Source organism: Gobio gobio (assembly GCF_949357685.1).
Source record: "Gobio gobio genome assembly, chromosome: 21".
NCBI lineage: Eukaryota > Metazoa > Chordata > Actinopteri > Cypriniformes > Gobionidae > Gobio > Gobio gobio.
In genome coordinates, this window is record NC_137117.1 from 9,781,009 (window position 1) to 9,805,684 (window position 24,676).

The window sequence follows — 24,676 nt, forward strand, 5'->3', positions numbered from 1 at the left end:
TCATGGAGCCACAGAGGCAGCAAAACTTTTTATGGATGCCATGATTTTTTCCCACATATCATATTGTTTTACAAGCTGGTCCCAAGTAAATGTGACAACTCTTAAACCAATAGAAACCCTTTATAAGCAAACGTTAAAAATATTAGATCAAAAACCTATCAGTTATCACCATTGCAATATTATTACTAAATATAACTTATTAAATTTTGACAATTTCTTACATTTTTTAGATGCTTGTCTCATTTTCAAAATTTGACATGGGCTTGCGCAACCACCACTGGGTGAATTTATACAACAGAAGAGCAGTAGTGGAAGGGCAGCTACCAGGGGAGACTGTGTTGTATAGACGTAGTAAGTTTGGCCAAACTGTCTTCTCAGTACGGGCTTCAAATTATTGGAACTGTCTCCCTGCTGAACTTAGAGAGAGCACCAGCTATTTAGCATTTCAATTTACACTTAAGAAACGGATTAAAAACACTCAAAACTGCAATCATCTATAGTTGGTTTAGCCTATCTTAGGTACTGCCTTCTTTGTATTCTACTTATTATTATCTATCTATTCTATTAATGTGATGTGTTTTCTGTTTTTTCATGTATTCTTTTTGTACTATGATGCTGTGTTGACATGCCAAGGGACTACAGATGAAAATTAGCTTTATAGCTAACTCTGGCGCATTTACATTTTGAGTGTAAACAAAAAAATGTTGATTGATGTGCTTTGTCCCTTTCAAATAAAAAGGAAAAAGGAAATGGAAACGGTATTCCCTGGTGGCTGTGGCTCTTTGGGCAGATAATGCACACAAAGCAAAAATGGTTCAGGAATGGTTTGAGAAGCACAACAACGAGTTTGAGGCGTTGACTTGTCCTCCAAATTCCCCAGATCTCAATCCAATCCATCTGTGGGATGTGCTGAACAAACAAGACTGATCCCACCTTGCAACTTACAGGACTTAAAGGATCTACTGCTAATATCTTGTTGCCAGATACCACAGCACACCTTCAGGGGTCTAGTGGAGTCCATGCCTCGACGGGTCAGGCCTGTTTTGGCAGCAAAATGGGGGAACAACACAATATTAGGAAGGTGGTCATAATGTATGCCTGATCGGTGTATGTACACCCTAAAAAATGCTGGGCTAAAAACAACCCAAGTTGGGTTGAAAATGGACTAACCCAGCAATTGGGTTGTTTTAACCCAGTGAATGGGTCATTTTAACCCAGCGGTTGGGTTAAATGTTTGCTTAAAACAACCCAATTGCTGGGTTAGTCCATTTTCAACCCAGCATCTTTTAGATTGTATATATATATAGACTTTTCCTGCTAGCATTGGATAACAGACAAAGGATCTACTAATAACTTTTAAAGACAATTTCTTAAAAATAACAAATAGTCGAGTTGTTGTAGATAAATTTGACATAATGCCACATTTATTAAGGTGACTTTTGTGATGTTGAAATGCAGGATATGACATTAGAATATCTTTTAATTTTTTTCTACAACTTTTGTAACATATTTCGATCACTGTTACATGACAGGACACATGGATCACAGAATGATATTTGCTTCTTTCTTTTTTTAAATACGTGACAAAAAAATTACACTTAGGCAGCAAAGGTTGTCGATATGACTGGAGTGACCAGGTAAATTGCCTATAGAGTTATTTTTTCACCTTTACTGTTGAAAATGTATGAAAGAGAGAACAGCAGAAGTGGACGAAGCCTTCAGTCTGACGTCAAAATTGTGAGGGATAATTCTGCCAATTATCCCCTTTTTTGACATTTTTCAAAATGTGATGCTCAGATCTGAAGCTTCGTTATGAAATTATAGCCCTTGGTTGTGAAGTAAACAGAGATATCTGTCAACATATAACTCCAATATATTATCAAGTGTATTTAACTGCTGTTTTCTTTCATTGAAATATATATTTTCAGTGAGAAGTGTTTGTGTAGTGTCTCCCTCCATTATAAAACACACATTTTTTGCTAACACTGCCTTAGATGAAAATAAAACACATCTGCGGTTTTGTTTCACCATTGCGGATTGACTATTGATCTTTTTTTTTTTTCCCTATCAAGGGCTGAATATCTAAACCATCTTCATTACTTGACTTTCCGAGTAACCTGTAGGGAGCAGATCACTAAGTACTTCTGTTTTCAAGCAGCATAATCAATCCTAGAACACCTGAAAGTGAGTAAAATGCAAATACTACAGCGCAGCCCAAAGTACTCAGCCATAAATATCTACGAAAAGTGGGTAAATCAAACCCAAAAAAGTGGGTTGTGGGTTAGAGAAATGGATAACAGCAGAACACTATTCTAGATTCACAGTGCATGTCTCCACAAAACAAGAAAAAGAAGACTGAATGATAAAGAAGTGTCTTCCCTCTTTCTCAAATTCAGTTTGGGAATAGTGTCTCGCATTACTCTGATTAAGAACATGTAATGTACTGTATTGTGTCTCCCAGATTCCTCAGTTTTCCTCATCCACACGACCGCCTAAAGGTCATTTGACTTCACTGCACCGGCTCACAGATGCCGATCAAACTGAAGCATCATTTTCTCCTCATAATAAAGGGCAGAATCAAACCGTTTTCCTCGGTTAGGTTCCGCTGTGAGCTTCACCAGGTAGCTGCGAGGTCTCGACGATGGTGACCACCAGTTCTTCCGGCTTGATGGCGTTCGGGGAGTCGGAGTGATTGTACAGGATGTCCACCGGACGTGAGAGTTCGCTCATTTCGTTCACGCCGCTGCTGATGCAGTTCACCTCACTCTTGCTCCTGCGGTCGTCTGAACGGGGCCCTAACACCCACTCTGATGAGAGACACAGATTACAGATGATTATCAGTCACGAAGGATCCACTGCATGAGAGAAGACATTTTAATACAGGTTCTTTATTGGCATCGATGGTTCCACGAAGAATCATTAACCCGTAAACGCATTTCTGTCAGGATCACTATCGTCAATAGGGTTGGGCATCGTTTTGATTTGAACGATTCTGATTCCGATTCCGATTCTTAGTTTCGATTACGGTTCTTTTCGATTCTAGATTCCGATTCTTTGAGGGGTGGAGTCACAACATGTCACAGGCTCATTTCACAGAGGAAAATTGTATTTTGATTCAATAATGAGTTTTAGTTTTGGGACTCTGCGTTCACACTGCAGGCTGAAACGACCCAATTCCGATTTTTTTGCCCTTATGCGACCTGTATCTGCTCTTTTCATGACAGTCTGAACGACACAGATCCGATATTTTCAAATGCGACCCAGGCCACTTGGGTATGTGGTCCAAATCCGATACATATCCGATCTTTTGAAATGCGTCTTCAGTCTGAACTGCCAGGTCACATGTATCCGACCCGCACGTCGTTGATACGCGACAAACGTTCCTTACTCCAGTCCAGTGGTGGCGGTAATACACAAGAAATAGTTGCTAACCGCCAATAAAAGAAGAAGTACGCACCTGTTGCTAGCCAATAAACTCCAACTCCAACGCGTTTCTGCACTGTTATGGGCCGCCGCATACGTGTCTCTTCCCGTGACAAAGTTAGTTGAAGGCGCTCGCAAACATAATTGAAGGTGGATCTGGTCATTCTGAAGTTACTGACGAATTCGGTATCAGTAAAGCCACTCACATCAGTATCCCACCACTCCTGGCTGCAACTCCGCACCCACACGTTTCTCTGTACCGACGTTGCTACCACTGCTCCACAAAACGCCATGGCCAAAAACCTTGCTCTCCTCCTATTTTTAAATTTTCTTCTTAACATGAGAAGGTTGTAATGGTGCTGGCTCCGTTGCGAAAATAACTTTAATAAAGCTAAACGAACTCCAATGCTGACACCCATATTTGGCTACTTCCGTAAACAACAAGTGACGTTGTTGACAGTTGAGTACTCTTCGGCGCATGCGGGTCACTTCTGGGTCATTTCACGTTCACACAGGAGATCACAAAAGGTCGCATTTAATTGGAAATGTGAACGGCCTTGCAAAAAAATCGCATTTTTTCAAAAAATCGGAATTGAGCATTAAGCCCTGCAGTGTGAACGCAGCCTCTCCGCTGGCATTTTCACTTGCTTTGCTGCAAAGGTGAATGGAGTTTCACACCGAGTCCCGGCTTAACAATAGCATTAACAGCAGTCATATTAGGACTGCTACTAGCGTGGGCAATTTAGCTACATTTATCTACGAGGGGGGAAAATTATTTCAGTAACGTTGTTGTTCACCACAATTCGCAATTTGGTCAAGGGCTTTGTTATTACAGTACAATCACTTACCTGATTATGACGAGGTGGGATAATGTTAGTTCACCCTGAAATGAAAATAAAGCCATCTTTTACTCACCCAGCTGTTGTTCAAATGCGCGTGTTCCTGTGTGTGCGCACTCCAAGCCGCAGTAGCCTCGTGCAATATTGTCATGACAACCGGTACACAATATTCACTTAAGGAGGTTATATTATTAGTATTATTTCTTATCATATACGTTATAGAAAAGACGAGAATCACGTTTTTTTCTATTGAGCTTGATTTCTCAAAATGGTTATGTGTGTGTGTGTGTGTGCTTATCGTGGGTGCAATGACAACAATGCGAGTTATTATAGTAGGCATGAGCGCCGGCGGCTGCTGACGGCTCATAGTGTACACAGAGGAGCGCGCTCAGAATAACGGCCGAGCTCAGTGTTTTGACTGAATAATACGGTTTCTTTCTGGCAAAACCTTATAGTGTGCCCCCCGAACACTTTCCATATGGCGCGCGTCTCCTTGTATCGTTGCGTGATACATTTGTTTATTTTTTGTAATGTTTTAGCTGATCGCCATTCACTGCCATAATAGGAAGGAGCGCGTGCAGGAACATTATTTTAAATGTCATAGGACATAGGGCACTGGGACAACATCAGGGTAAGTAAAAGAAGGCTTTATTTTCATTTCAGGGTGAACTATCCCTTTAATAACGTTGGTTAGCGCAGGGTTGCCCGAGGAGGACAGACCTGCGCAGCATTTCAAACACGCTACACTCGTTAATGTATACACCACATATTTGTAGTGCATCCTCCCGTGCAAGAAATAAGTTTGTCATTTGTGTTGCACTGTGCCGACCCAGGCTTTTTTTTTTTAAAGTGAAATAAAGCCACACTTTTGAGCGCCGCTTACCGTGCTCCATGGCTGCAACAGAACAAACGGGCGCGGCAAGCACTTCCGAAAACTTGCGCGTTTGGAACCGATGATCGGAATCGAAAACAAAATTTCTAAACGATTCCAATGGCATCGTTATTTTTTAAACGGTTCCAAGTTGGAACCGGTTCTCGATGCCCAACCCTAATCGTCAAAGATGATTGACGATTAGCATACACTCACCTAAAGGATTATTAGGAACATCTGTTCAATTTCTCATTAATGCAATTATCTAATCAACCAATCACATGGCAGTTGCTTCAATGCATTTAGGGGTGTGGTCCTGGTCAAGACAATCTCCTGAACTCCAAACTGAATGTCAGAATGGGAAACAAAGGTGATTTAAGCAATTTTGCATTTTGAGCGTGGCATGGTTGTTGTTACTGGGATTTTCACGCACAACCATTTCTAGGGTTTACAAAGAATGGTGTGAAAAGGGAAAAACATCCAGTATGCGGCAGTCCTGTGGGCGAAAATGCCTTGTTGATGCTAGAGGACAGAGGAGAATGGGCCGATGGATTCAAGCTGATAGAAGAGCAACTTTAACTGAAATAACCACTCGTTACAACCGAGGTATGCAGCAAAGCATTTGTGAAGCCACAACACGCACAACCTTGAGGCGGATGGGCTACAACAGCAGAAGATCCCACCGGGTACCACTCATCTCCACTACAAATAGGAAAAAGAGGCTACAATTTGCACGAACTCACCAAAATTGGACAGTTGAAGACTGGAAAAATGTTGCCTGGTCTGATGAGTCTCGATTTCTGCTGAGACATTCAGATGGTAGAGTCAGAATTTGGCGTAAACAGAATGAGAACATGGATCCATCATGCCTTGTTACCACTGTGCAGGCTGGTGGTAGTGGTGTAATGGTGTGGGGGATGTTTTCTTGGCACACTTTAGGCCCCTTAGTGCCAATTGGGCATCGTTTAAATGCCACGGCCTACCTGAGCATTGTTTCTGACCATGTCCATCCCTTTATGACCACCATGTCCCCATCCTCTGATGGCTACTTCCAGCAGGATAATGCACCATGTCACAAAGCTCGAATCATTTCAAATTGGTTTCTTGAACATGACAATGAGTTCACTGGACTAAAATGGCCCCCACAGTCACCAGATCGCAACCCAATAGAGCATCTTTTGGATGTGGTGGAACGGGAGCTTCGTGCCCTGGATGTGCATCCCACAAATCTCCATCAACTGCAAGATGCTCTCCTATCAATATGCGCCAACATTTCTAAAGAATGCTTTCAGCACCTCGTTGAATCAATGCCACGTAGAATTAAGGCAGTTCTGAAGGCGAAAGGGGGTCAAACACAGTATTAGTATGGTGTTCCTAATAATCCTTTAGGTGAGTGTAGTTTGGATTGACGGGATGGTTCTGTTCTGGGCAAGAACTCCCTGCGCATCCATGTAGCCTAGCATGGATAAGAGCAGGGAGAGCAGCGATTAACCTCCTATAGGGTAAACAAAACAGAACCCATAATGTATTGTAGATAGCATTAATGTCAATATTAAAATTTACAACCTAATTCGGGAATTTAGTCTGATTCGGGGGGAATCCCCAAATCCTGACTGACGAGAGGAGGAGCTGGGGATGGAGAAGGGTAAATGAGCTCTGGAGAAGCGCGATAGCTGCTGATAATACTGAAGGAGCTGTGATAGGCATCATATTCCTATAGACCCTTTTTGCGCCAACGTCACAATTACGCCACGGCGTTAGCTGGAGGCAAAACAAAGGAAATACTGGAGGCAGAGCTCAAAATGTCATCTTGTTGTGTTTTTGGGTGCCAAAGTCGACTAGGGGTGGGAGAAAAGGTCAATGCATCGATGCATCGCGATTCGTTATCTAACGATTCAGAATCGATTCTGTGTTCAATTCAAACGGCCACTTCACCACTGTGTGCGTGCGCACGGTCACCGGCCAAACAGAAAAACCTGTTGATAGGCGAACGTTCGTATGCTGGTGAATTGGCTTCGTTTAAAGGGTTAGTCCAAAAATTAAAATGATGTAATTAATTACTCACCCTCATGTTGTTCGACACCCGTAAGAACTCCGTTCATCTTCAGAACACAAATGAAGTTATTTTTGTTGAAAGCTGATGGCTGAGAAAGGCTTCCGATAGGCCTCCATTGGCATTCAGTACATTTACACTCCCAAGACCCATAAAAGGCACTTAAAACGTCGTTACAAAGTCCATCTCACCACAGTGACTCTACAATAATTTTACGATGCGACGACAATAGTTTTTGTGCGCAAAAAAAAATCTAAATAACACCTTTATCCAACTTGTTCTTGTCTTCCGTGTGTGCCTCCACGACGCCATCAGCCATCAGCTTTCAACAAAAATATCTTCATTTGTGTTCTGAAGATGAACGGAGGTCTTACGGGTGTCGAACGACATGAGGGTGAGTAATTAATGACAGAATTTTCATTTTTGGGTGAACTAACCCTTTAAGATCAAATGGACAAACTACGACCTGCTCAGGGGCGTCGCATCCGTGGGGACACTTTTCCTAGTGAGAGGGTTCAACACCCGCACTTTTTATGCAGTTTTTTTGCAGTTTTGTACAAACGCCTTACAGCAGTCGCTCCTCCGTTTCTCTGGCCGCTCTGTGTCTGCGCTCGCTGCGGCTGCCTCCCCATTTCAGAAATGTATTTTGCTTATTAAATGCAAAGTTTTTAATTTCAAAAGCTTTCTAAATTAAGTTCATATTTCCAACAAAGAAGAAATTCTGAGCCAAAATAAGGTGGTGCTCAAGTTGGCTTTACGGCGCTTTCCTTGCCATTAATGCTTAACACTCCTATCCCGGTGGCCGGGATATACATAAACCTACTAACATCCGTGGTATAATTTTTTGAATAACTTATCGAATATTGCTGAACTACTGCACAATGTTTCAAAAGAATGGATAATTCTGAACAAAGACTTCGTTTTGGCGAGTGATTTGTTAAATGTCTCTAACATGACTGTTGCAGCTCGGCAAGTTTTCTCATGTGAGAGGTTATGCGCACACACTGAATTTGGCTTCTCAGCGAGCGCTAAAGTTGTTTTTCTTCTGCATTAGCCTATGTTTGAAAGATTTTTTTGTGGCTCTAACCAAAGTAAACTTTTTTTTCCTTTAAAGACATTTTTTGTTAAAATGTTCTAAAGAAACTGAAAAATTGTCACACTTAGTTGTAAATTGAGAACTGTTTATTCTTAATGATTGTTCTTTGCAATTGTATGGCTTACTATGTTTCATTAGAGCTTGTTAATCTTGAATATAACTTTGTTAATAAAATAAAAGTATTGAAAGAAATCTTCATAATCATTTTTAATATGGCAATACTGTCAAACAGATATTCTAACTATAAACAAAAAACATATTAGCTCCAATTTTGGTTAAAATGTAAAGTTCTTGTATTTGCACAGCAGGATAATTAGTTACCAAAAATGTATGTTAAGAATCGTTTTGGGAATCGGATTGAATCGTTAAGTGACAGATCCTGAAAATCGGCAAAGTACAGGCTCCAAATTGAAATTTTACTGCATACCTGTTGCTACTGCCAGACAACAAAGACGACAGCTGTGGTTAAACCAAGCGGCAACCTCCCGTAGTTTCTCTTGAAGCCAATACGGAAGTGACTTAAACTGCAATTCATCGACTAGCCGCTAGGGACAGGCTCCAGAAGGAGCAGAATCTCATTGAGCTCCATGTTAAAATGTCCAACTTTACAGCAGATTAAAACATGTTTACAGTCTGGGAAAAATTGTGCTTTTGGTCTATACAGCTAATTTTGCCCTTCATGACAACTGTGAGGGGGTGCATTTTTTTTTATAACTCAGTCGTTTACATTATATGAAGCTTTAAAGTTCTGAATAATTAAGGGCGTGGCCACTGAGTGACAGGTGGATTGCCGTTTATCTGCTGTCTTTTATGCTGCGTTCCAGGCAGGTTTTTGAGCCCGTAAATTACAACTTCAAACCACGACTCACGACTTTGTAGTGTTCCAGGTAAAGTCACGCCAAATTGCCTGAGCCCAAGGAATTGTGTGGTAGTTAGATGTAAACAAAGCATGTCGGACCGTACGGGGTGTATGCTCATTTACAATCATTTCTATCGCCAAAGGTGCTTACTCTTTGCTTATTTGAGGGAAACTTAGCGCAGACGGCAAGAAAAGCTGTTATACCTTTTATTTTACGTTATTTGTATATTTGTTTCATAAACACTGCATCCGTAGGGGGCTGCCATTGTTGCTTCGCGGGCTATGTGACGTCAAAACTCGTAACTGGGAGTACATCGATCTAGAACGAGTTCACGGGTGGGAAGTCACGGGTTTGGCTGCCGTTCCAGTCCACTTTCACGGGTAGAAGGTTGGAAAAACACGGGTTACGGGTTGCCTGGAACGCGGCATTAGTCATCTCATCTCGTCACTTCAGCTCCGCCCAAGTCCCGCCTCTTTGCCCATTTTCTGTTATCGGGAGTGGCGCGCGCTGACGTGCTGACAAGATGGCAACGGTCAGCTCGACCCTACTTTATGCTTCAAAATGGGTGAAAAATCGTATTTTTTTACAGTCTATGGGTAAAACGCAATAAAACGAGCAGACTGGAGTGAGTGTGTGTGCCAGGCGCTGGCTAGGCAGAACTTTGGATCAAAAACTCATCTGTTAAATCTTTGTATTTTAAGTCTTGTACGTGTCTATTTAGCACACAGTTATAGGTCTAACGATCTAAACTATGCACATTCATGTTTTCACCATGAAGTATGCCTAAACTGAGAAATTTAGATATTCAATGTAAATTTTACCCCAAAAAATTGCTATTTTAAATAAACCTGTATATAAATATCATTACTAATTTCGGCAAATACATTTTAAAGATGCAATATATCTGCCTAAAATTGCACAACTGTAGAATAAAAACATTAGGCTATTAAAAAAAGCGATGTGTTTATAAAAAACTGACATGATTTGAGTACCCAGAACAGCTGCTTTCATAAAGTTTAAGGTAAAAATAAGCATTTGCCTATTCCGACTATGGATGCCAGACCACTCAACCGGAGGTAATCCTGTCAGATCGTCCATCCACTGAGTGAGCGTGTAAGGGTCGGTCAATCTGGTTTCCGTCTTAAGGTTAACTTTTTCAAATAACAGTCACGGCCCGGACAGAGAGTGACCTTGCATATTCATATACAATTACTCCAGTCATTGTTTATAAACAAGCTCACCTTAAAAACATTTGCTGGCTAGCGTTAGTGAAGCGATCAGGGGAATCAATCTGCCTCCAGCTAAGCTCCGCCCACAAAAAAACATCACAATGTTTACTAACTGAAAAAGGGCCTATAGGAAGACGTGACCAGCAGACAGTCAGCTGATGCGAGCTTGACTAACGTGACCTGCCAGAACTAACTCTATACGCTGGATACCTCGGGTCTTTAGTGACCCGGGACGTCATTCACTACGACGTACGTTAGTGACTAACGAATGAGGGTTTCGCTTAGAAGCCAATCATCTTCGAGTATTCAACAGCGCCCAATGGCAGTGCCAATGCCATGGGCATGCGGAATTTGCATGCGTAACTCCGCCCCACCTCGTGGGTATATAAGGAAGTACGCTGGCAACATCGCATTATGTTTCTGCTTTGGAGCCAAGAGGATCTCTTCACTCCTTCAAGCCTGATCTGAGTCTTCGACAGCTTTTCGAGACGAACAGCTTTCCAGAGGCGTTGGTGTTACGGCGCGTTCCAGTGATCATCATACTGCCTGCCTGCTGATCTGCGCAGTGGTCCGCTAGACAGCTGGTGTGTGGTCCCTGGGCGCTTCGGCGTTCTCTGCGAAGCTTCCTCTCCTAAAAGAGCTTACACGTGACGCGTCCTTTTCAGGATGTCTCGTCTGTGTACTTCTGGGTGTGGCCGGTCGTTATCTCCCTCTGATGGGCACAAACACTGCCTGGTATGTTTGGGCTTTCAACATGCCCAGGCAGCGTTTGTGGATGAGTCATGTTCCCACTGCGGGAACATGACCATCGCGGTGTTGCGGTCAAGACTCCATGACCTTTGTACTGAAGTGAGAGTCCCCTCTACCACACCCCGATCTACTGAGTCCCAGAGGCCCAGTACTTCGGCTGGTGGTCAGGGTGACCTGACGGTTACGGTGTGGAACAAAGCCCCGACGCTCATGCCTCGGGCCACACCCCCGTCTTGCACACTGCAACCCGCGAGTGTTCAGACGCAGATCGCGGGGCCGGCTCCTGCCCCCCCGCGCATCTTGTTTGGCGCTCCGGAGGAAGATGCGATGTCGGTCACCGCATCACAAGGTGGGCTCGAGTCCTCCGAGGATGATGACTCGGCTGTGCTGCCGCCTTCGGGCGCGCCAGCATTGCCCGAGTCGGACCCGGAGCTGACAGCCATGTTGTCTCGGGCAGCCGCGAGCTTAGGGATAGAGTGGAACCCTCCGCCCTGTCCCGAACGCTCAAGGCTCGACGATTGGTTTTTGGGAGCGCGCGCTGACAACCGTCAGTCCCCGCCCCAATACCTTTTTTTCCCGAGCTTCATGAGGAACTCGCGCGGTCCTGGAAGTCCCCGTTGTCTTCCCGTGACCGTTCGGCGACTTCCTCCGCCTTCTCCGTCCTTGATGGGGCGGCAGCTAAAGGGTACACTGGGGTCCCTCCAGTTGAACGTTCTGTTGCGATGCAACTGTGTCCTCAGAGCGCTTCAACCTGGCGTGGTGATCCTAAGCACCCCTCCAAAGCCTGTCGATTCACATCAACCTTGGTGGCGAAATCGCACAGAGCCGCGGGGCAGGCTGCCGCTTCGCTGCATGCCATGGCAATCCTTCAGGTCTACCAGGCCAGGATCCTCAAGGACATGCACGAGGGCGGAGTTGATCCGGGGCTCTTAAATGAGCTGCGTGCCGTCACCGACCTCGCTCTCCGGGCGACGAAGGTGACCGCACGCTCCCTGGGTCAAGTGATGTCCACAAATGTGGTCCAGGAGCGTCACCTGTGGCTGAACCTGGCCGATATGCGGGACACCGAGCGGACCCGGTTCCTCGATGCCCCCATATCCCAGGCCGGCCTCTTCGGCAGGGCGGTTGAGGACTTTGCCCAACAGTTCTCAATCGCCCAGAAGCAGACTGAGGCTATCAAACACGTACTGCCCCGGCGGCCAGCTGCTGCCTCCACCCAGCCGCTGGCACAGTCGCCTCAGTCTGCTCCACGCCGAGGACGCCCTCCTAAGGCTCCCGCCCCTCCCACCCGGTCCAAGCAGCAGCCTTCACCCGGGCCGGGTCGCGGAGGAAGCCGTAGGAAGGCGTCCAAGTCCCCTCAGGCCGCCCCGCTAAACGCCAGGCCAAGCGGCGCTCCTGAGACGGACGGCTCAGGGATGGGAAATTCTTTCGAGGAGATGGTAGCAGGACCACTCCTTCCCCCGGTGGAGGGCCGGGGGAGAATCCTTTGTTCAGCTGCTGGCCCCCGGGTCAGCAGCACCCTATTTTGGTCAAAGAAAGAATTAACACTCCCATCCCTGAGCCCACAGAGTCCGGTGATGACGGTGCGAGCCACCCACGGGTCCCGCCACTCGCATCCCACTCTGTCGCCAGCCTCCTGGCAGAGCAGACCCCAGTGGAACGTGCGTCCTTCCCTGGTCTCCTCTGTCAGGACGCCGCTGTCAACCGTGCCCCCGCACCGGGACGCCCCACAGCCTCCCATGTCCGGGCCGGTGACGCTGCATCGCTGCAAGCCCATACCGGGTACGTCTGTACTCCGTATGACCCCGCTGGTGCAGTTTCTGGATGTCTGGCTTCAGCTTCCAGGGCTGTCCCGCTGGGTCGCGCGGACCGTCAGGCGCGGCTACGCGATTCAGTTCGCGCAGGTTCCTCCCTGCTTCCGGGGAGTCCGTTCCACTATGATCGGGGCCAACGCCCCCGTCATGCGAGCGGAGATTGCCACCCTACTGGCGAAGGGTGCGATCGAACCTGTCCCTCCAGCCGAGATGAATTACGGGTTTTACAGCCCGTACTTCATTGTACCCAAAAAGACCGGTGGGCTACGGCCAATCCTGGACCTGCGCGTCTTGAACCGTTACCTTCACCGGTTTCCGTTCAAGATGTTGACAGCGAAACGCCTTTTCGAATGCGTTCGTCCACACGATTGGTTTGCAGCGATCGACCTGAAGGACGCCTACTTCCATGTCTCCATTCTACCTCGACACAGACCGTTCCTACGGTTTGCTTTCGAGGGGCGGGCATATCAGTACGCAGTTCTACCATTCGGGCTATCTCTGTCCCCTCGCGTCTTTACGAAGATTGCCGAGGCAGCCCTTGCGCCCCTTCGGCGACTGGCTCATACTGGGTCACTCTCGAGAGCAGGTTTGCGGACACAGAGATTTGGTGCTCCATCACCTAGCCCGTCTGGGCCTTCGGGTCAACTGGGAGAAGAGCAAACTTTGCCCCGCGCAGAGGATCTCTTTTCTCGGTATGGATATCGACTCGGTCGCCATGTGCGCGCAGCTTTCGAGCGCGCGCGCGCGCAGTCTCTGCTGACTTCCCTTCGTCAAATCGAGGGCAAGAGTGCGGTTCCACTGAAACTGTTTCAGAGGCTCCTGGGGCATATGGCATCTGCAGCCGCGGTAACGCCGCTCGGATTGCTTCATATGAGACCGCTTCAGCACTGGCTACGCGATCGAGTCCCGAGATGGGCATGGCGGTCTGGCACGCTCTGGGTACAAGTGACTCGGGCCTGCTTACAGACACTCACCCCGTGGTCGAACCTCAGCTTTCTACGGACCGGAGTGTCCTTAGAACGAGTTTCCAGGCATGTTGTTGTGACAACAGATGCATCATCCACGGGCTGGGGTGCCATGTGCAATGGACAAGCAGCCGCGGGCTCCTGGACAGGACCCCAGCGCCTTCTGCATGTCAATTGCCTCGAGTTACTGGCAGTACGGTTCGCCCTGCACCGCTTCCGAGCGTTGCTGAGGGGTCAACATGTACTAGTCAGGACAGACAACACGGCCGTAGTAGCGTACATCAACCACCAGGGCGGTCTACGCTCCCACCGTATGTCTCAACTCGCCCGCCATCTCGTTTTGTGGAGTCAGAAGCGCCTGAGGTCCCTTCGTGCTGTCCACATCCCGGGAGACCTGAACCGTGCAGCCGACGAGCTCTCACGGATTCAGCCTCTCCCCGGAGAGTGGAGACTCCACCCCCAGACGGTCCAGCTGATATGGGAACGGTTCGGCGACGCACAGGTAGATTTGTTTGCCTCCCAGGACTCTTCCCATTGCTCCCTGTATTATTCCCTGACCAAGGGCACCCTTGGCACGGATGCACTGGCGCACAGCTGGCCGCCAGGGCTACGCAAGTATGCGTTTCCCCCAGTGAGCCTTCTTGCACGGGTACTGTGCAAGATCAGGGAGGACAAGGAGCAGGTCATGTTGGTCGCCCCGTATTGGCACGGCCAGACCTGGTTCCCAGAACTTTTACTCCTTGCGACAGCCCCTCCCTGGCCTATTCCTCTGAGACCGGACCTCCTCACTCAGAGACGGGGCACCTTTTGGCACCCGCGTCCAGCGCTCTGGAAGCTCCACGTGTGGCTTCTGGACGGGACGCGGCAGGTTTGAGTAGCCTTCCACCTGCGGTGGTCGCTACCATCACTTCCGCTAGAGCTGAGTCTACGCGACGTCTCTATGCGTTGAAGTGGAACCTCTTCGTCACATGGTGTTCTTCCCGCCAAGAAGACCCCTGGAAATGCCCGATCGGGTCCGTGCTATCGTTTCTCCAGGAGGGGGTGGAGCGAAGGCTGTCTCCCTCCACCCTTAAAGTGTATGTGGCCGCAATATCTGCCTACCACGATCTCCTGGGGGACAAAAAGGTAAGTCAGCACGACCTGATCATCAGGTTCCTGAGGGGGGCGAGGAGACTGAATCCTCCTCGCTCTCCTCTCGTTCCCTCTTGGGACCTCTCAGTAGTCTTAAGGGCTCTGCAGAGGCCTCCCTTTGAGCCTTTGCGGTCGGCTGAGATTAAGTTCTTGTCTATGAAGACGGCTCTGCTGACCCCATTGGCCTTGCTTAAGAGGGTCGGGGACCTGCAAGCATTTTCGGTTGACGAAGCGTGCCTTGAGTTCGGGCCGGCCAACTCTCACGTGATCCTGAGACCCCGGCCCGGATATGTGCCCAAGGTTCCTACCACTCCGTTCCGAGATCAGGTGGTGAACCTGCAAGCGCTGCCTTTGGAGGAGGCAGACCCAGCCTTGGCATTGCTCTGTCCAGTACGCGCTCTCCGCGCCTACGTAGACATGACGCAGTGTTTCAGGACCTCAGACCAGCTCTTTGTCTGTTATGGTGGAGAGCGGAAGGGAAGTGCTCTCTCAAAGCAGAGGTTGTCTCATTGGATAGTGGACACCATTGTTTTGGCGTACCAGCAGCAAGGCCGACCATGTCCCCTTGGTGTGAGGGCACACTCCACCCGGCTCAGGTGTCTTCGCTTGCTCGCCATTCCACTCCAAGGACTGGATACGTGCGATATTTTCCCTCAGGTGAGCTCCCCGAGAGCCCTGAGCTCCTCCAGCACTGCTTACGCCGACATCAGTTCAGTCTGCCCTTTCGAGCCCAGACCCTCATGTCCGGCCAGGTGCTCCGTGTGCATGGTTCCCTCCGGCTACCCCCACACGAGTATTTCCACCGTAAGCCTCCTCAGCGAGCAGGTGTCTTTCCCTTGGCAAGCCCCTGCCGCCCCTAGGGTTAAAAATCCACCTTCGGCTGGTACCCTAGAGATCTTCCATATGCAGCCCTTAGCGGGTCATATGTGTGTTCTTAAGTCCTCCCCACGGGTAGGCATCTTGGCATTCCCTCACTGGGATATGCTTCCCAGTGTACCTTGGTAATCCTGTGTTAAGTGGGAGTCCTTCGTCCGTACTAGTCTTACGACAGGGTACTCACACTTACGCAGGGCACTGGATGACAGCTGAGTGGCGTTGTTGTATTGGAACCCCCATTCGTTAGTCACTAACGTACGTCGTAGTGACTGAACGAAAGGGAACCTATCGGTTACGTATGTAACCCTCGTTCCCTGAGGAGGGAACGGAGACGTACGTTTCCTTTGCCACGTCAGCTGTGCTGCCTGGAACGCGGAGTTCAGTCTTGGCTCCTGCAGCAGTAACATAATGCGATGTTGCCAGCGTACTTCCTTATATACCCACGAGGTGGGGCGGAGTTACGCATGCAAATTCCGCATGCCCATGGCATTGGCACTGCCATTGGACGCTGTTGAATACTCGAAGATGATTGGCTTCTAAGCGAAACCCCCATTCGTTAGTCACTAACGTACGTCTCCGTTCCCTCCTCAGGGAACGAGGGTTACATACGTAACCGAGACGGTCTAAAGTCAATAGCGCAGTCAATTTCAGTTCCTCAAAATATCAACACGCCAACAATGCGCCTGAACACACCTGGTTTTCAGACCAGCACGCCCATGGGTGAACAGATGGGCACCAGTGCATTTATTATTTAAACAACGTGGAGATGGACGTGAACATAATTACTTGTAATGCGTTACCCCCAACACCGAAGACAACATTCAGTGTGTAGAATGTTGTTCTGAACTATAAATGACTGTGGAGATACTAAGGTTAAAAATCGCTTAAGAGTCGGACACATGCAAATATGAAGCACTGAGGACAAGTTAGGACAGTGATTTTTTAAATAAATTGTTATTCAAGGCTTATTCAGTCTCAATTTTTGGCACAAAGATTATACAGATTAAACTGAAACTTAATGTAGGAATTTTATTATTGATATTATTCAGCGTTTTTTTTTAACTTTAGGATGGCAAACATTTCTTCAGGTATCCAAATATTCTTTTTGAAAATTGGCCATTTCGTTTTTATGAATATTTTATTTAAACTTTTCGCCTTCTGAACAATTTAAAAAGTGACCTTGCTTTCCTACACACACACGCACACACACAGTGAGGACATTCCATAGGCGTAATGTTTTTTACACTGTACAAACTGTACATTATATCCCCCTACATTACCCCTAAACCTACCCATCTCTCACACACACACACACACACACACACACACACACACACACACACACACACACACACACACTACCCCTAAACCTAACCATCACACACATACACACACACTACCCCTAAACCTACCCATCAAACTCTCACACACACACACACACACACACACACACACAAACACACACACACACTACCCCTAAACCTAACCATCACACTCACACACACACACACACACACACACACACACACACACACACACACACACACACACACACACACACACACACACACACAGTGAGGACATTTCATAGGCGTAATGTTTATTACACTTTACAAACTGTACATTATATCCCCTTACACTACCCCTAAACCTACCCATCACTCACACACACACACACACACACACACACAGACACACACACTACCCCTAAACCAACCCATCTCACACACACACACACACACACACACACACACACACACACACACACACACACACACACACACACACACACACACACTAAACCTACCTATCACAGGAAACATTCTAAATTTGTACATTTTGAATAAAACATTGTTTATATGACTTTAAAGCTATTTTAAATATGAGGACATATGAAACATTTCATGTTTATGTCGTAATACCAGTGTAATATACAAATTTGTGTCCTCATAAATCACACACACACACACACACACACACACACACACACACACACACACACACACACACACACACACACACACACACACACACACACACACACACACACACACACACACACACACACACACACACACACTACCCCTAAATCTACATTTTTATATTTTCAAAAAACATCAGTTCGTATGATTTATAAGCTGTTTTCATTATGGGGATAAAAAAAAGGACAAAGATTTTGGATATTGGCATTCTAGTGGCGCATAATTTCATTTGCTATTTCTACAATGTTTTTTTGTATTTATACATTCAAGGTTCATACATGGTGGAGAAAGACAATACAAGTAGAATTTATCTATTTAACAAAACAAGTACAAAAAGGGCCACAGAGTGCTTTGTTTGGAAATGGCCATGAAATCTGGCATCTTTCATGCCAAAAACTTGTGAATAGGCCTTTATCCTGTCACGGTCCTCCCTGACTCATACCTACACATGTGCATAATATTTGAGTTTAGTTTAATGGACAAATAGAATAACGTCTCTCCAGAATACAACTGATCAGAACTTGAAATGAAACTTTCCTGATTGAGAGTTCTGATTCTGAACCTCTCATAACACACAGAAAACTTTGCTGAAGGCTGATGAGTCACTTCTGACAAAACAATGAGAAACTGTTTGTGGTGGAAAATGGTCTGGGGACAGGTTTAGTCAGAAAACTGTGACAGAAAGCAGAAGACACAAGAAAAAGCAGCCTCTGGCAGCAGAAGTGAGATGTTAAACTCACTGACAGAGGTGGGGGAAAGTCTGAGATAAACATAAATGTTAACCCTCTGGTGCTCTTCAGTCAATTTTCAATAAACAATTTTTGTTTTGAAATTTTAAAAATCACAGCTTCATCGGAATGATATGAAGCTTGGTGACTTTTCTTGCATTAGGTATGTAAACACACAAAAAAATTGGGGTCATGATTCGAGCATGCTAATTGGTCGTAAAAAAGTAGTGTTCATTGTCTTCGGTCATAAATGACCGAACATTGGAAATGAATGGGAAATTGGCAAAATCACAAAAATTCTCTGAATATTTGTGTGTATAATCTACAAATCGGCCACGATGCTGAAAAAACGTACACAGCAGTAAAGGGGTGACAATCTAAAACATCAAGAGTGTGATATTGACACATCCACTCACACACACACGCACACTTATACACACAAACAACTATGAAAACTGAACCTATGAACCACATTTTACATTTTTAAAAATCAAAGCTTCATCAGCATGATATGAAACTTGGAGACTTATCTAGCATTAGGTATGTTAACACACAAAAAAATGGAGGGCATGATTCGAGCATGCTAAGTGGTCGTAAAAAAATACTCCCACTTGTGCTCTTCGGTCAAAAATTACCACCATAGGAAATGAATGGGAAATCTGCAAAAACACAAATTCATAGAAAAAAAAATCTATATTTCTAACAACAACAAAAAATTATCTAAAACTTTATAATAAATAGTCTTTGAGATTTTTTAAATATATATTCAAATCCATCAACAAAAAAAACAAAAAAATCATTAAATATGTTCAAAAGAGAACTTGGGAATTCTCAAGCCTCTCCATAGAGACCTCTAGTGTTTACACCCATGGTTGCATGATTCCTTAAATAATTCCAAAAGAGGGCGCTAATCTGCCTTAAAAATATATATATTTTGAAGGCCTAGTCTCTATTTTAACCTGAAATACTGCAATAATAATAAAAATTAAAAAGAAATTATAAAATAATATTTTGGTATAATTTTCAATGGCAAAAATAGACCATAATTATTGGATAAATATTCAAAAATACCATCAAATAATCTCAAAATACAAAATTAAAAAGAAAAAACATTATTGAAGAAAAATAAATTGCATTGGTTTTACTGGGGTGGAGGAAGTTTAATTTTTGGGTGTCCGGTCACTTATGACCGGGAAGACAACCAATGCAACCCCTAAACAAAGAGCACCGGAGGGTTAAATATATCTGATTAGCAATGACATTAATGTACCAAAGACATTTACACAAAAGAGCCATGCACACTTTTTCACAGACACATTATACAAACATTATTATTCAAGGACATAAACTAAGTTAAAAATAGCCCATGACTTGATTAGCAGGTCTGATTTCAATAATTGAATGAAAAGCGTGATGGAAAACGAAAAAGATGCGCAGCCCTTTTTTATGAAACAGAAGCTGAGAATCTCACAAACCCCGTCAAGAACATGTCCGGGTCATATTTCACAATGCATGAAAACAAAATTGATATTCCAATTATGAAGCAACAACAGCTTCCCTTTATGCAAACTACAAGAGCCCCAGGCTGCTGTCTAACCGCATTCATTAAATAGCTTGCAGAATTAAAGTACCACTTGATTAATGATTCAAATAACTCTAATGTGCCGTCATCCAGTCTGAATGCTCCATCAAACTGAACACTAGTTCAGATCCATGACAGAAACCACCAGCCCGGCTGCGCTGAACGCATTCGCCTTTGACTCGGAGAGCATCCTGGAATTAAGATGAGCAGATAATACAGCAGAGTCAGACTTAAGGCTGTGAGTAAAACAACAGTGGCTGATAAGCAGAGCCATGTGATGGCATGAAAACTTCCCACATGCACATTTATGCCAATTAGGCTGAACGGCTTCATTGAAAGAGGGAGAGGGCAAATAAACATAGCAAAAAAGGAACACGCCACTTTTTTCGAAAATAGGCTCCTTTTCCGACTCCCCTCTTGAATTTTACCATTTTCGAATCCATTCAGCCAATCTCCGGGTCTGGCGCTAGCACTTTTAGCATAGCTTAGCATAGACCATTGAATCTGATTAGACCGTTAGCACCTCGCTCAAAAATGACCAGAGTTTCAATATTTTTCCTATTTAAAATTTGACTCTTCTGTAGTTACATCATGTACTAAGACCGATGAAAAATGAAAAGTTGTGATTTTCTAGGCCGATATGGCTAGGAATTATACTCTCATTCCTGCGTAATAATCAAGAGCTTTGAGCTGTACCACGAGTGCAGCGGCGCATTGATATTACACAGCGCCTGAAAATACTCCCTGAGTTTAGTTCCTAGCCATATCGATAGACTCTCAAGACTCTAATTGACTCTCATTGACTCTCAAGTCTCACGCATTGGGCGTGAGACACACGCATTTCAACCCGTTCACACGTCACACCTTGTATTTCTCACGAAGAGAAATTTCCAGGATAATGCCCACCAAGTTGCGCCGCTATTAGAGGAATCAAGTGAGTTCCACATAGAGTTCAGAAGGCCCTGCGACGCACCAGCCAATCAAATAAAAAATATAGCTACCGAACAGCCAATCAGAAAATAGCATTGCTGTTTCCGGGTAAGATTTAGATATTCCCGCAACAACATTTACATTCTGCCACCTACTGGTGGTTTAGTTTAATGTTTTCTTTCCAACATTTCTTATTTGTATATTCAAAAATATTTAAAACAATCTCATTGCCCTACAGTGTCTTATTCTAATTTAATTTATAGATCAAATTTAAGAATATAAAATGAAAGCTGAAGCATAGCCTATATTTAATAAGATTATGGGAAAATGCCCTTCATAAAAGGTAAAAATATCAAAGATATGCAGATTTAAATATGTTTAATATTATTATGTTCAAAGCTGATTGAACACTGCTTGAGACTATTGCTTCAGAATCAATTATATTTACAACACAGTAAATTCTTAAAAAAAAAAAATTAATAAAAAAAAAAAATTTATAGATGGATATATATTCCAAATTATTATGAATTATTAATTTGCCATCTTTGAAATAGAGAAATGCAATAATTAATACTATGCACACACACACACACACACACACACACAGAAATGTTGAATTCAATAAAAAATATATTACTATTTATTTATTATTTATTTTTCAGATCAGAACCTCATCCCCACCTAAACCCCTGCTGCCGTCGCCAAAATCTCACTCTGAACTCAGTTCAAAACTTGAGAGCCCTGTAGACACAATACTCCTTTTTCTGAATGCGGAAGTCCCGCCCGACTCGTACTGGAATGATGCTTTACGTTTTCCGGTCTCCGGTGTTTCTAGTAAAACTTGTGTATTTTCCAAGCTGATAATGTAATGTAACTCTTTAGGAAGAATTTTAACTTAAGTGCTGCAAGCCATTCTCATATCTCTTGCCAGTCTAGCATACAATGCAAAGGGGGAATTTTGTGAGTGAAGGATTGCATATCACATGATTTTCATGCCCACAAAATTCATACCATATGGTAGAACTCCTAATTCTGAGAAACCTTGCCTCTAGGACCACAGCCGTCAATCAAACCATTTGTTAAATATTGGAGATCATTTCAAAAACCTACTTGCAAGCTAGACCTAGGTTTTTTGCTCAACCTTGATAACTGTTAAAAAGCTTTAAAGCTACTATATTTGATTAGTAAATTGGCTGTTTTGGCTGCAAAAATGTATTTTCCATCTATGGTCTAGGTGGCCTTTTTACAAATGGTAACACTTTATTTTAAGGTGATGTACTTGCATTGTACCAACTCAAAGGACTGAGAAAATATTATTTAACTGTACTTAGTGTTATCGTTAGGGTATGGTTTAGGGTTAGTTACTTGTAATTATGCATATTTTACTGTTGTTGTTATTATTATAGTAAGTGCATGTAGTAACATGTAACTATGTCACCTTAAAATAAAGTGTTGCCCAAATGTGCTTAAAGGCCTTAAAGCGCTTTATACCCAGATAACTGCTTAGTGCCGTTGCACTGACTTTTTTGACAGGTTGTGTAAATAATCCCACATGGTTATGTCTTTTAATTTGTTAATTTATTTTTTTACAAATTCTTTAAAATATTAGTGGTGCTTAATAATGCAAAAGTCACTGCCATAGGGAGTTCTGGGTGATGTGGTTCGCTAGTGTTTTATTGTCTCTATTGTCTAAAGGAAGAGCACAAAGTACATTTTGAAGAAAACTTCAACCCCAAGCATCAGCAATAATAGTGTCTCTCGCCATATCATAATAAACAAGCAGACAAGACTAAAAAGTGTGCATGACTATAGGATAGAAAAATAGAGCTCCCTACTTCCTGAATGACCTTGAGAGAGGGAAATACTACAGAGGGAATCTTACCAAACAAAGACAATCTTCACATTTACACCTCCAGGACCTGCACCATCACCACATTTACACCATCCAGCACATGCAGGATGAGTGCTCGCTGTAACCAGGGCTTTTGGGGGAAATCTCCTAGGTATAGTTGAGTGCTTATGTCCCCTGTGTGTGTGTGTGTAAAACTCGCCTGCTTCATCACTTCAGGTAAACGTCAAGGTCTTTGAAAAAGAGAAGTGAGGGACTGTAATTCCTTTTCCATCCCCTTCCGGATTCTCCACTCTGAGCTTTCAGAAATCAGCCGAGATGTTTGTGGAGGTGAATGTAAGTGTGTGAATGTACAACAGATGTGCAATTCAGAGTTAAGACTGCTTCATGTCAGAACTGATGCAGACAGTGTGTGCACCACCAAAAACATCCTTCAGCCAAACTCATCATAACCCCCTATGAATATGAATGCCTAAACACACCAAAAGTTCACAAAACCCCAGATATCAGAAAATATTTTATATCAGAATGACCATAGTACTGGTTAATGGTTGCAATGAATGAATAAACAAGCTGTAAATATGATGTAATGTAATATCACCTTGTTCGCATAACCAAGAAAAGGCGTTTTTAAAATAATTAAACATAACTTGATGGGAACAATTTATGTTAGCTCGGCACAGGCACTTTTGCTAGTGTAGGCTGGGAAACCAGCATGAGACCCTATAGGCTTGTTTAATTTTATCAGCAGTGCAATGAACCAAACAAATGCAGACAGAGTTGCATTTCTGTATTTCAGTGTTGAATCGTGCTGATATGAATGCATACCCAAAACACACAAATACTTGCACAATGTTTCTTGCAGAGTGTTGTTTAATTGATCACATACACAGTATACATCTCCAGAATGCACTTACCAAAACACTCATGCACGAGATCCTTCACCAGGTGCCCCACGATCGCGTACGCCACGGCCACCACCACCAGCGCGGCCATGACCAGGTACAGCACCGCCTTGGGCAGCGGAATCGAGTCCCTCGGCGGCGTGCTGTAGTCCGTGTACTGCAGGTCACTCTCGGAGTACGAGTACTGGAAGACGTGCTCTATCCCGGACGTGTGGTTGGAGTTGAGCGGCGGGTGACTAGCGCTCATCCCGCTCAGATCGGGCTCCAGAGCCGTCACCATGGTGCTCGTCACCGCCTCCACACGATCCATACTCCGCTGAACAAATCCCGCTGACTTATTCACAAGAGGCAAGATCTGAGAGAGAAAAAAACTCCAGTCCTTGATGGCCGTGGTGTTGCATAGAAACATAATGCCTTTGGATGTCAGCCTGTCACTTCTGGTGGAAGTGACCTCCGGCATCACCGGTGGCTGTAGTTGCGCCAAACTCTTGCTGAAGTCTCGTTCAGTTGATCCAAATGAGGATATCAGTTTCCTCATATATCAGTGTTATTAAGAGAGAAATCTGGACCAAACGCTAAAATTATTTATAAATGAAAACAGCAGCTGTAGGTAAAGAACATTCCCAAATTCAATAGCGTAATTTCCTCTCTTCTGTAAATGAAAACGCTGCAGTAAGAGATCGAACCAATGCGCCCATCAATTCAGAACATCCCCAGATTTAAAGTATTTCCATATATAAGACGATTGGACTCGCAGGAAGCAATAAATATAGCCAACGTTAAACACGTCAAA

At 44.5% G+C, this 24,676-nt stretch overlaps 1 protein-coding gene across 1 annotated transcript; it reads right to left on the reverse strand.

Annotated features, from left to right (window-relative positions):
* Positions 1-1,397: 1,397 nt before the first annotated feature.
* On the reverse strand, positions 1,398-24,256 carry LOC307117760 (uncharacterized protein). Its single transcript, XM_079802818.1, has 2 exons — positions 23,896-24,256; positions 1,398-2,807 (listed from the first exon to the last, which is right to left on the reverse strand). Exons 1-2 carry the CDS (start codon positions 24,191-24,193, stop codon positions 2,596-2,598), a joined length of 510 nt encoding a protein of 169 aa, XP_079658944.1. The 5' UTR covers positions 24,194-24,256; the 3' UTR covers positions 1,398-2,595.
* Between the last annotated feature and the right edge of the window lie 420 nt (positions 24,257-24,676).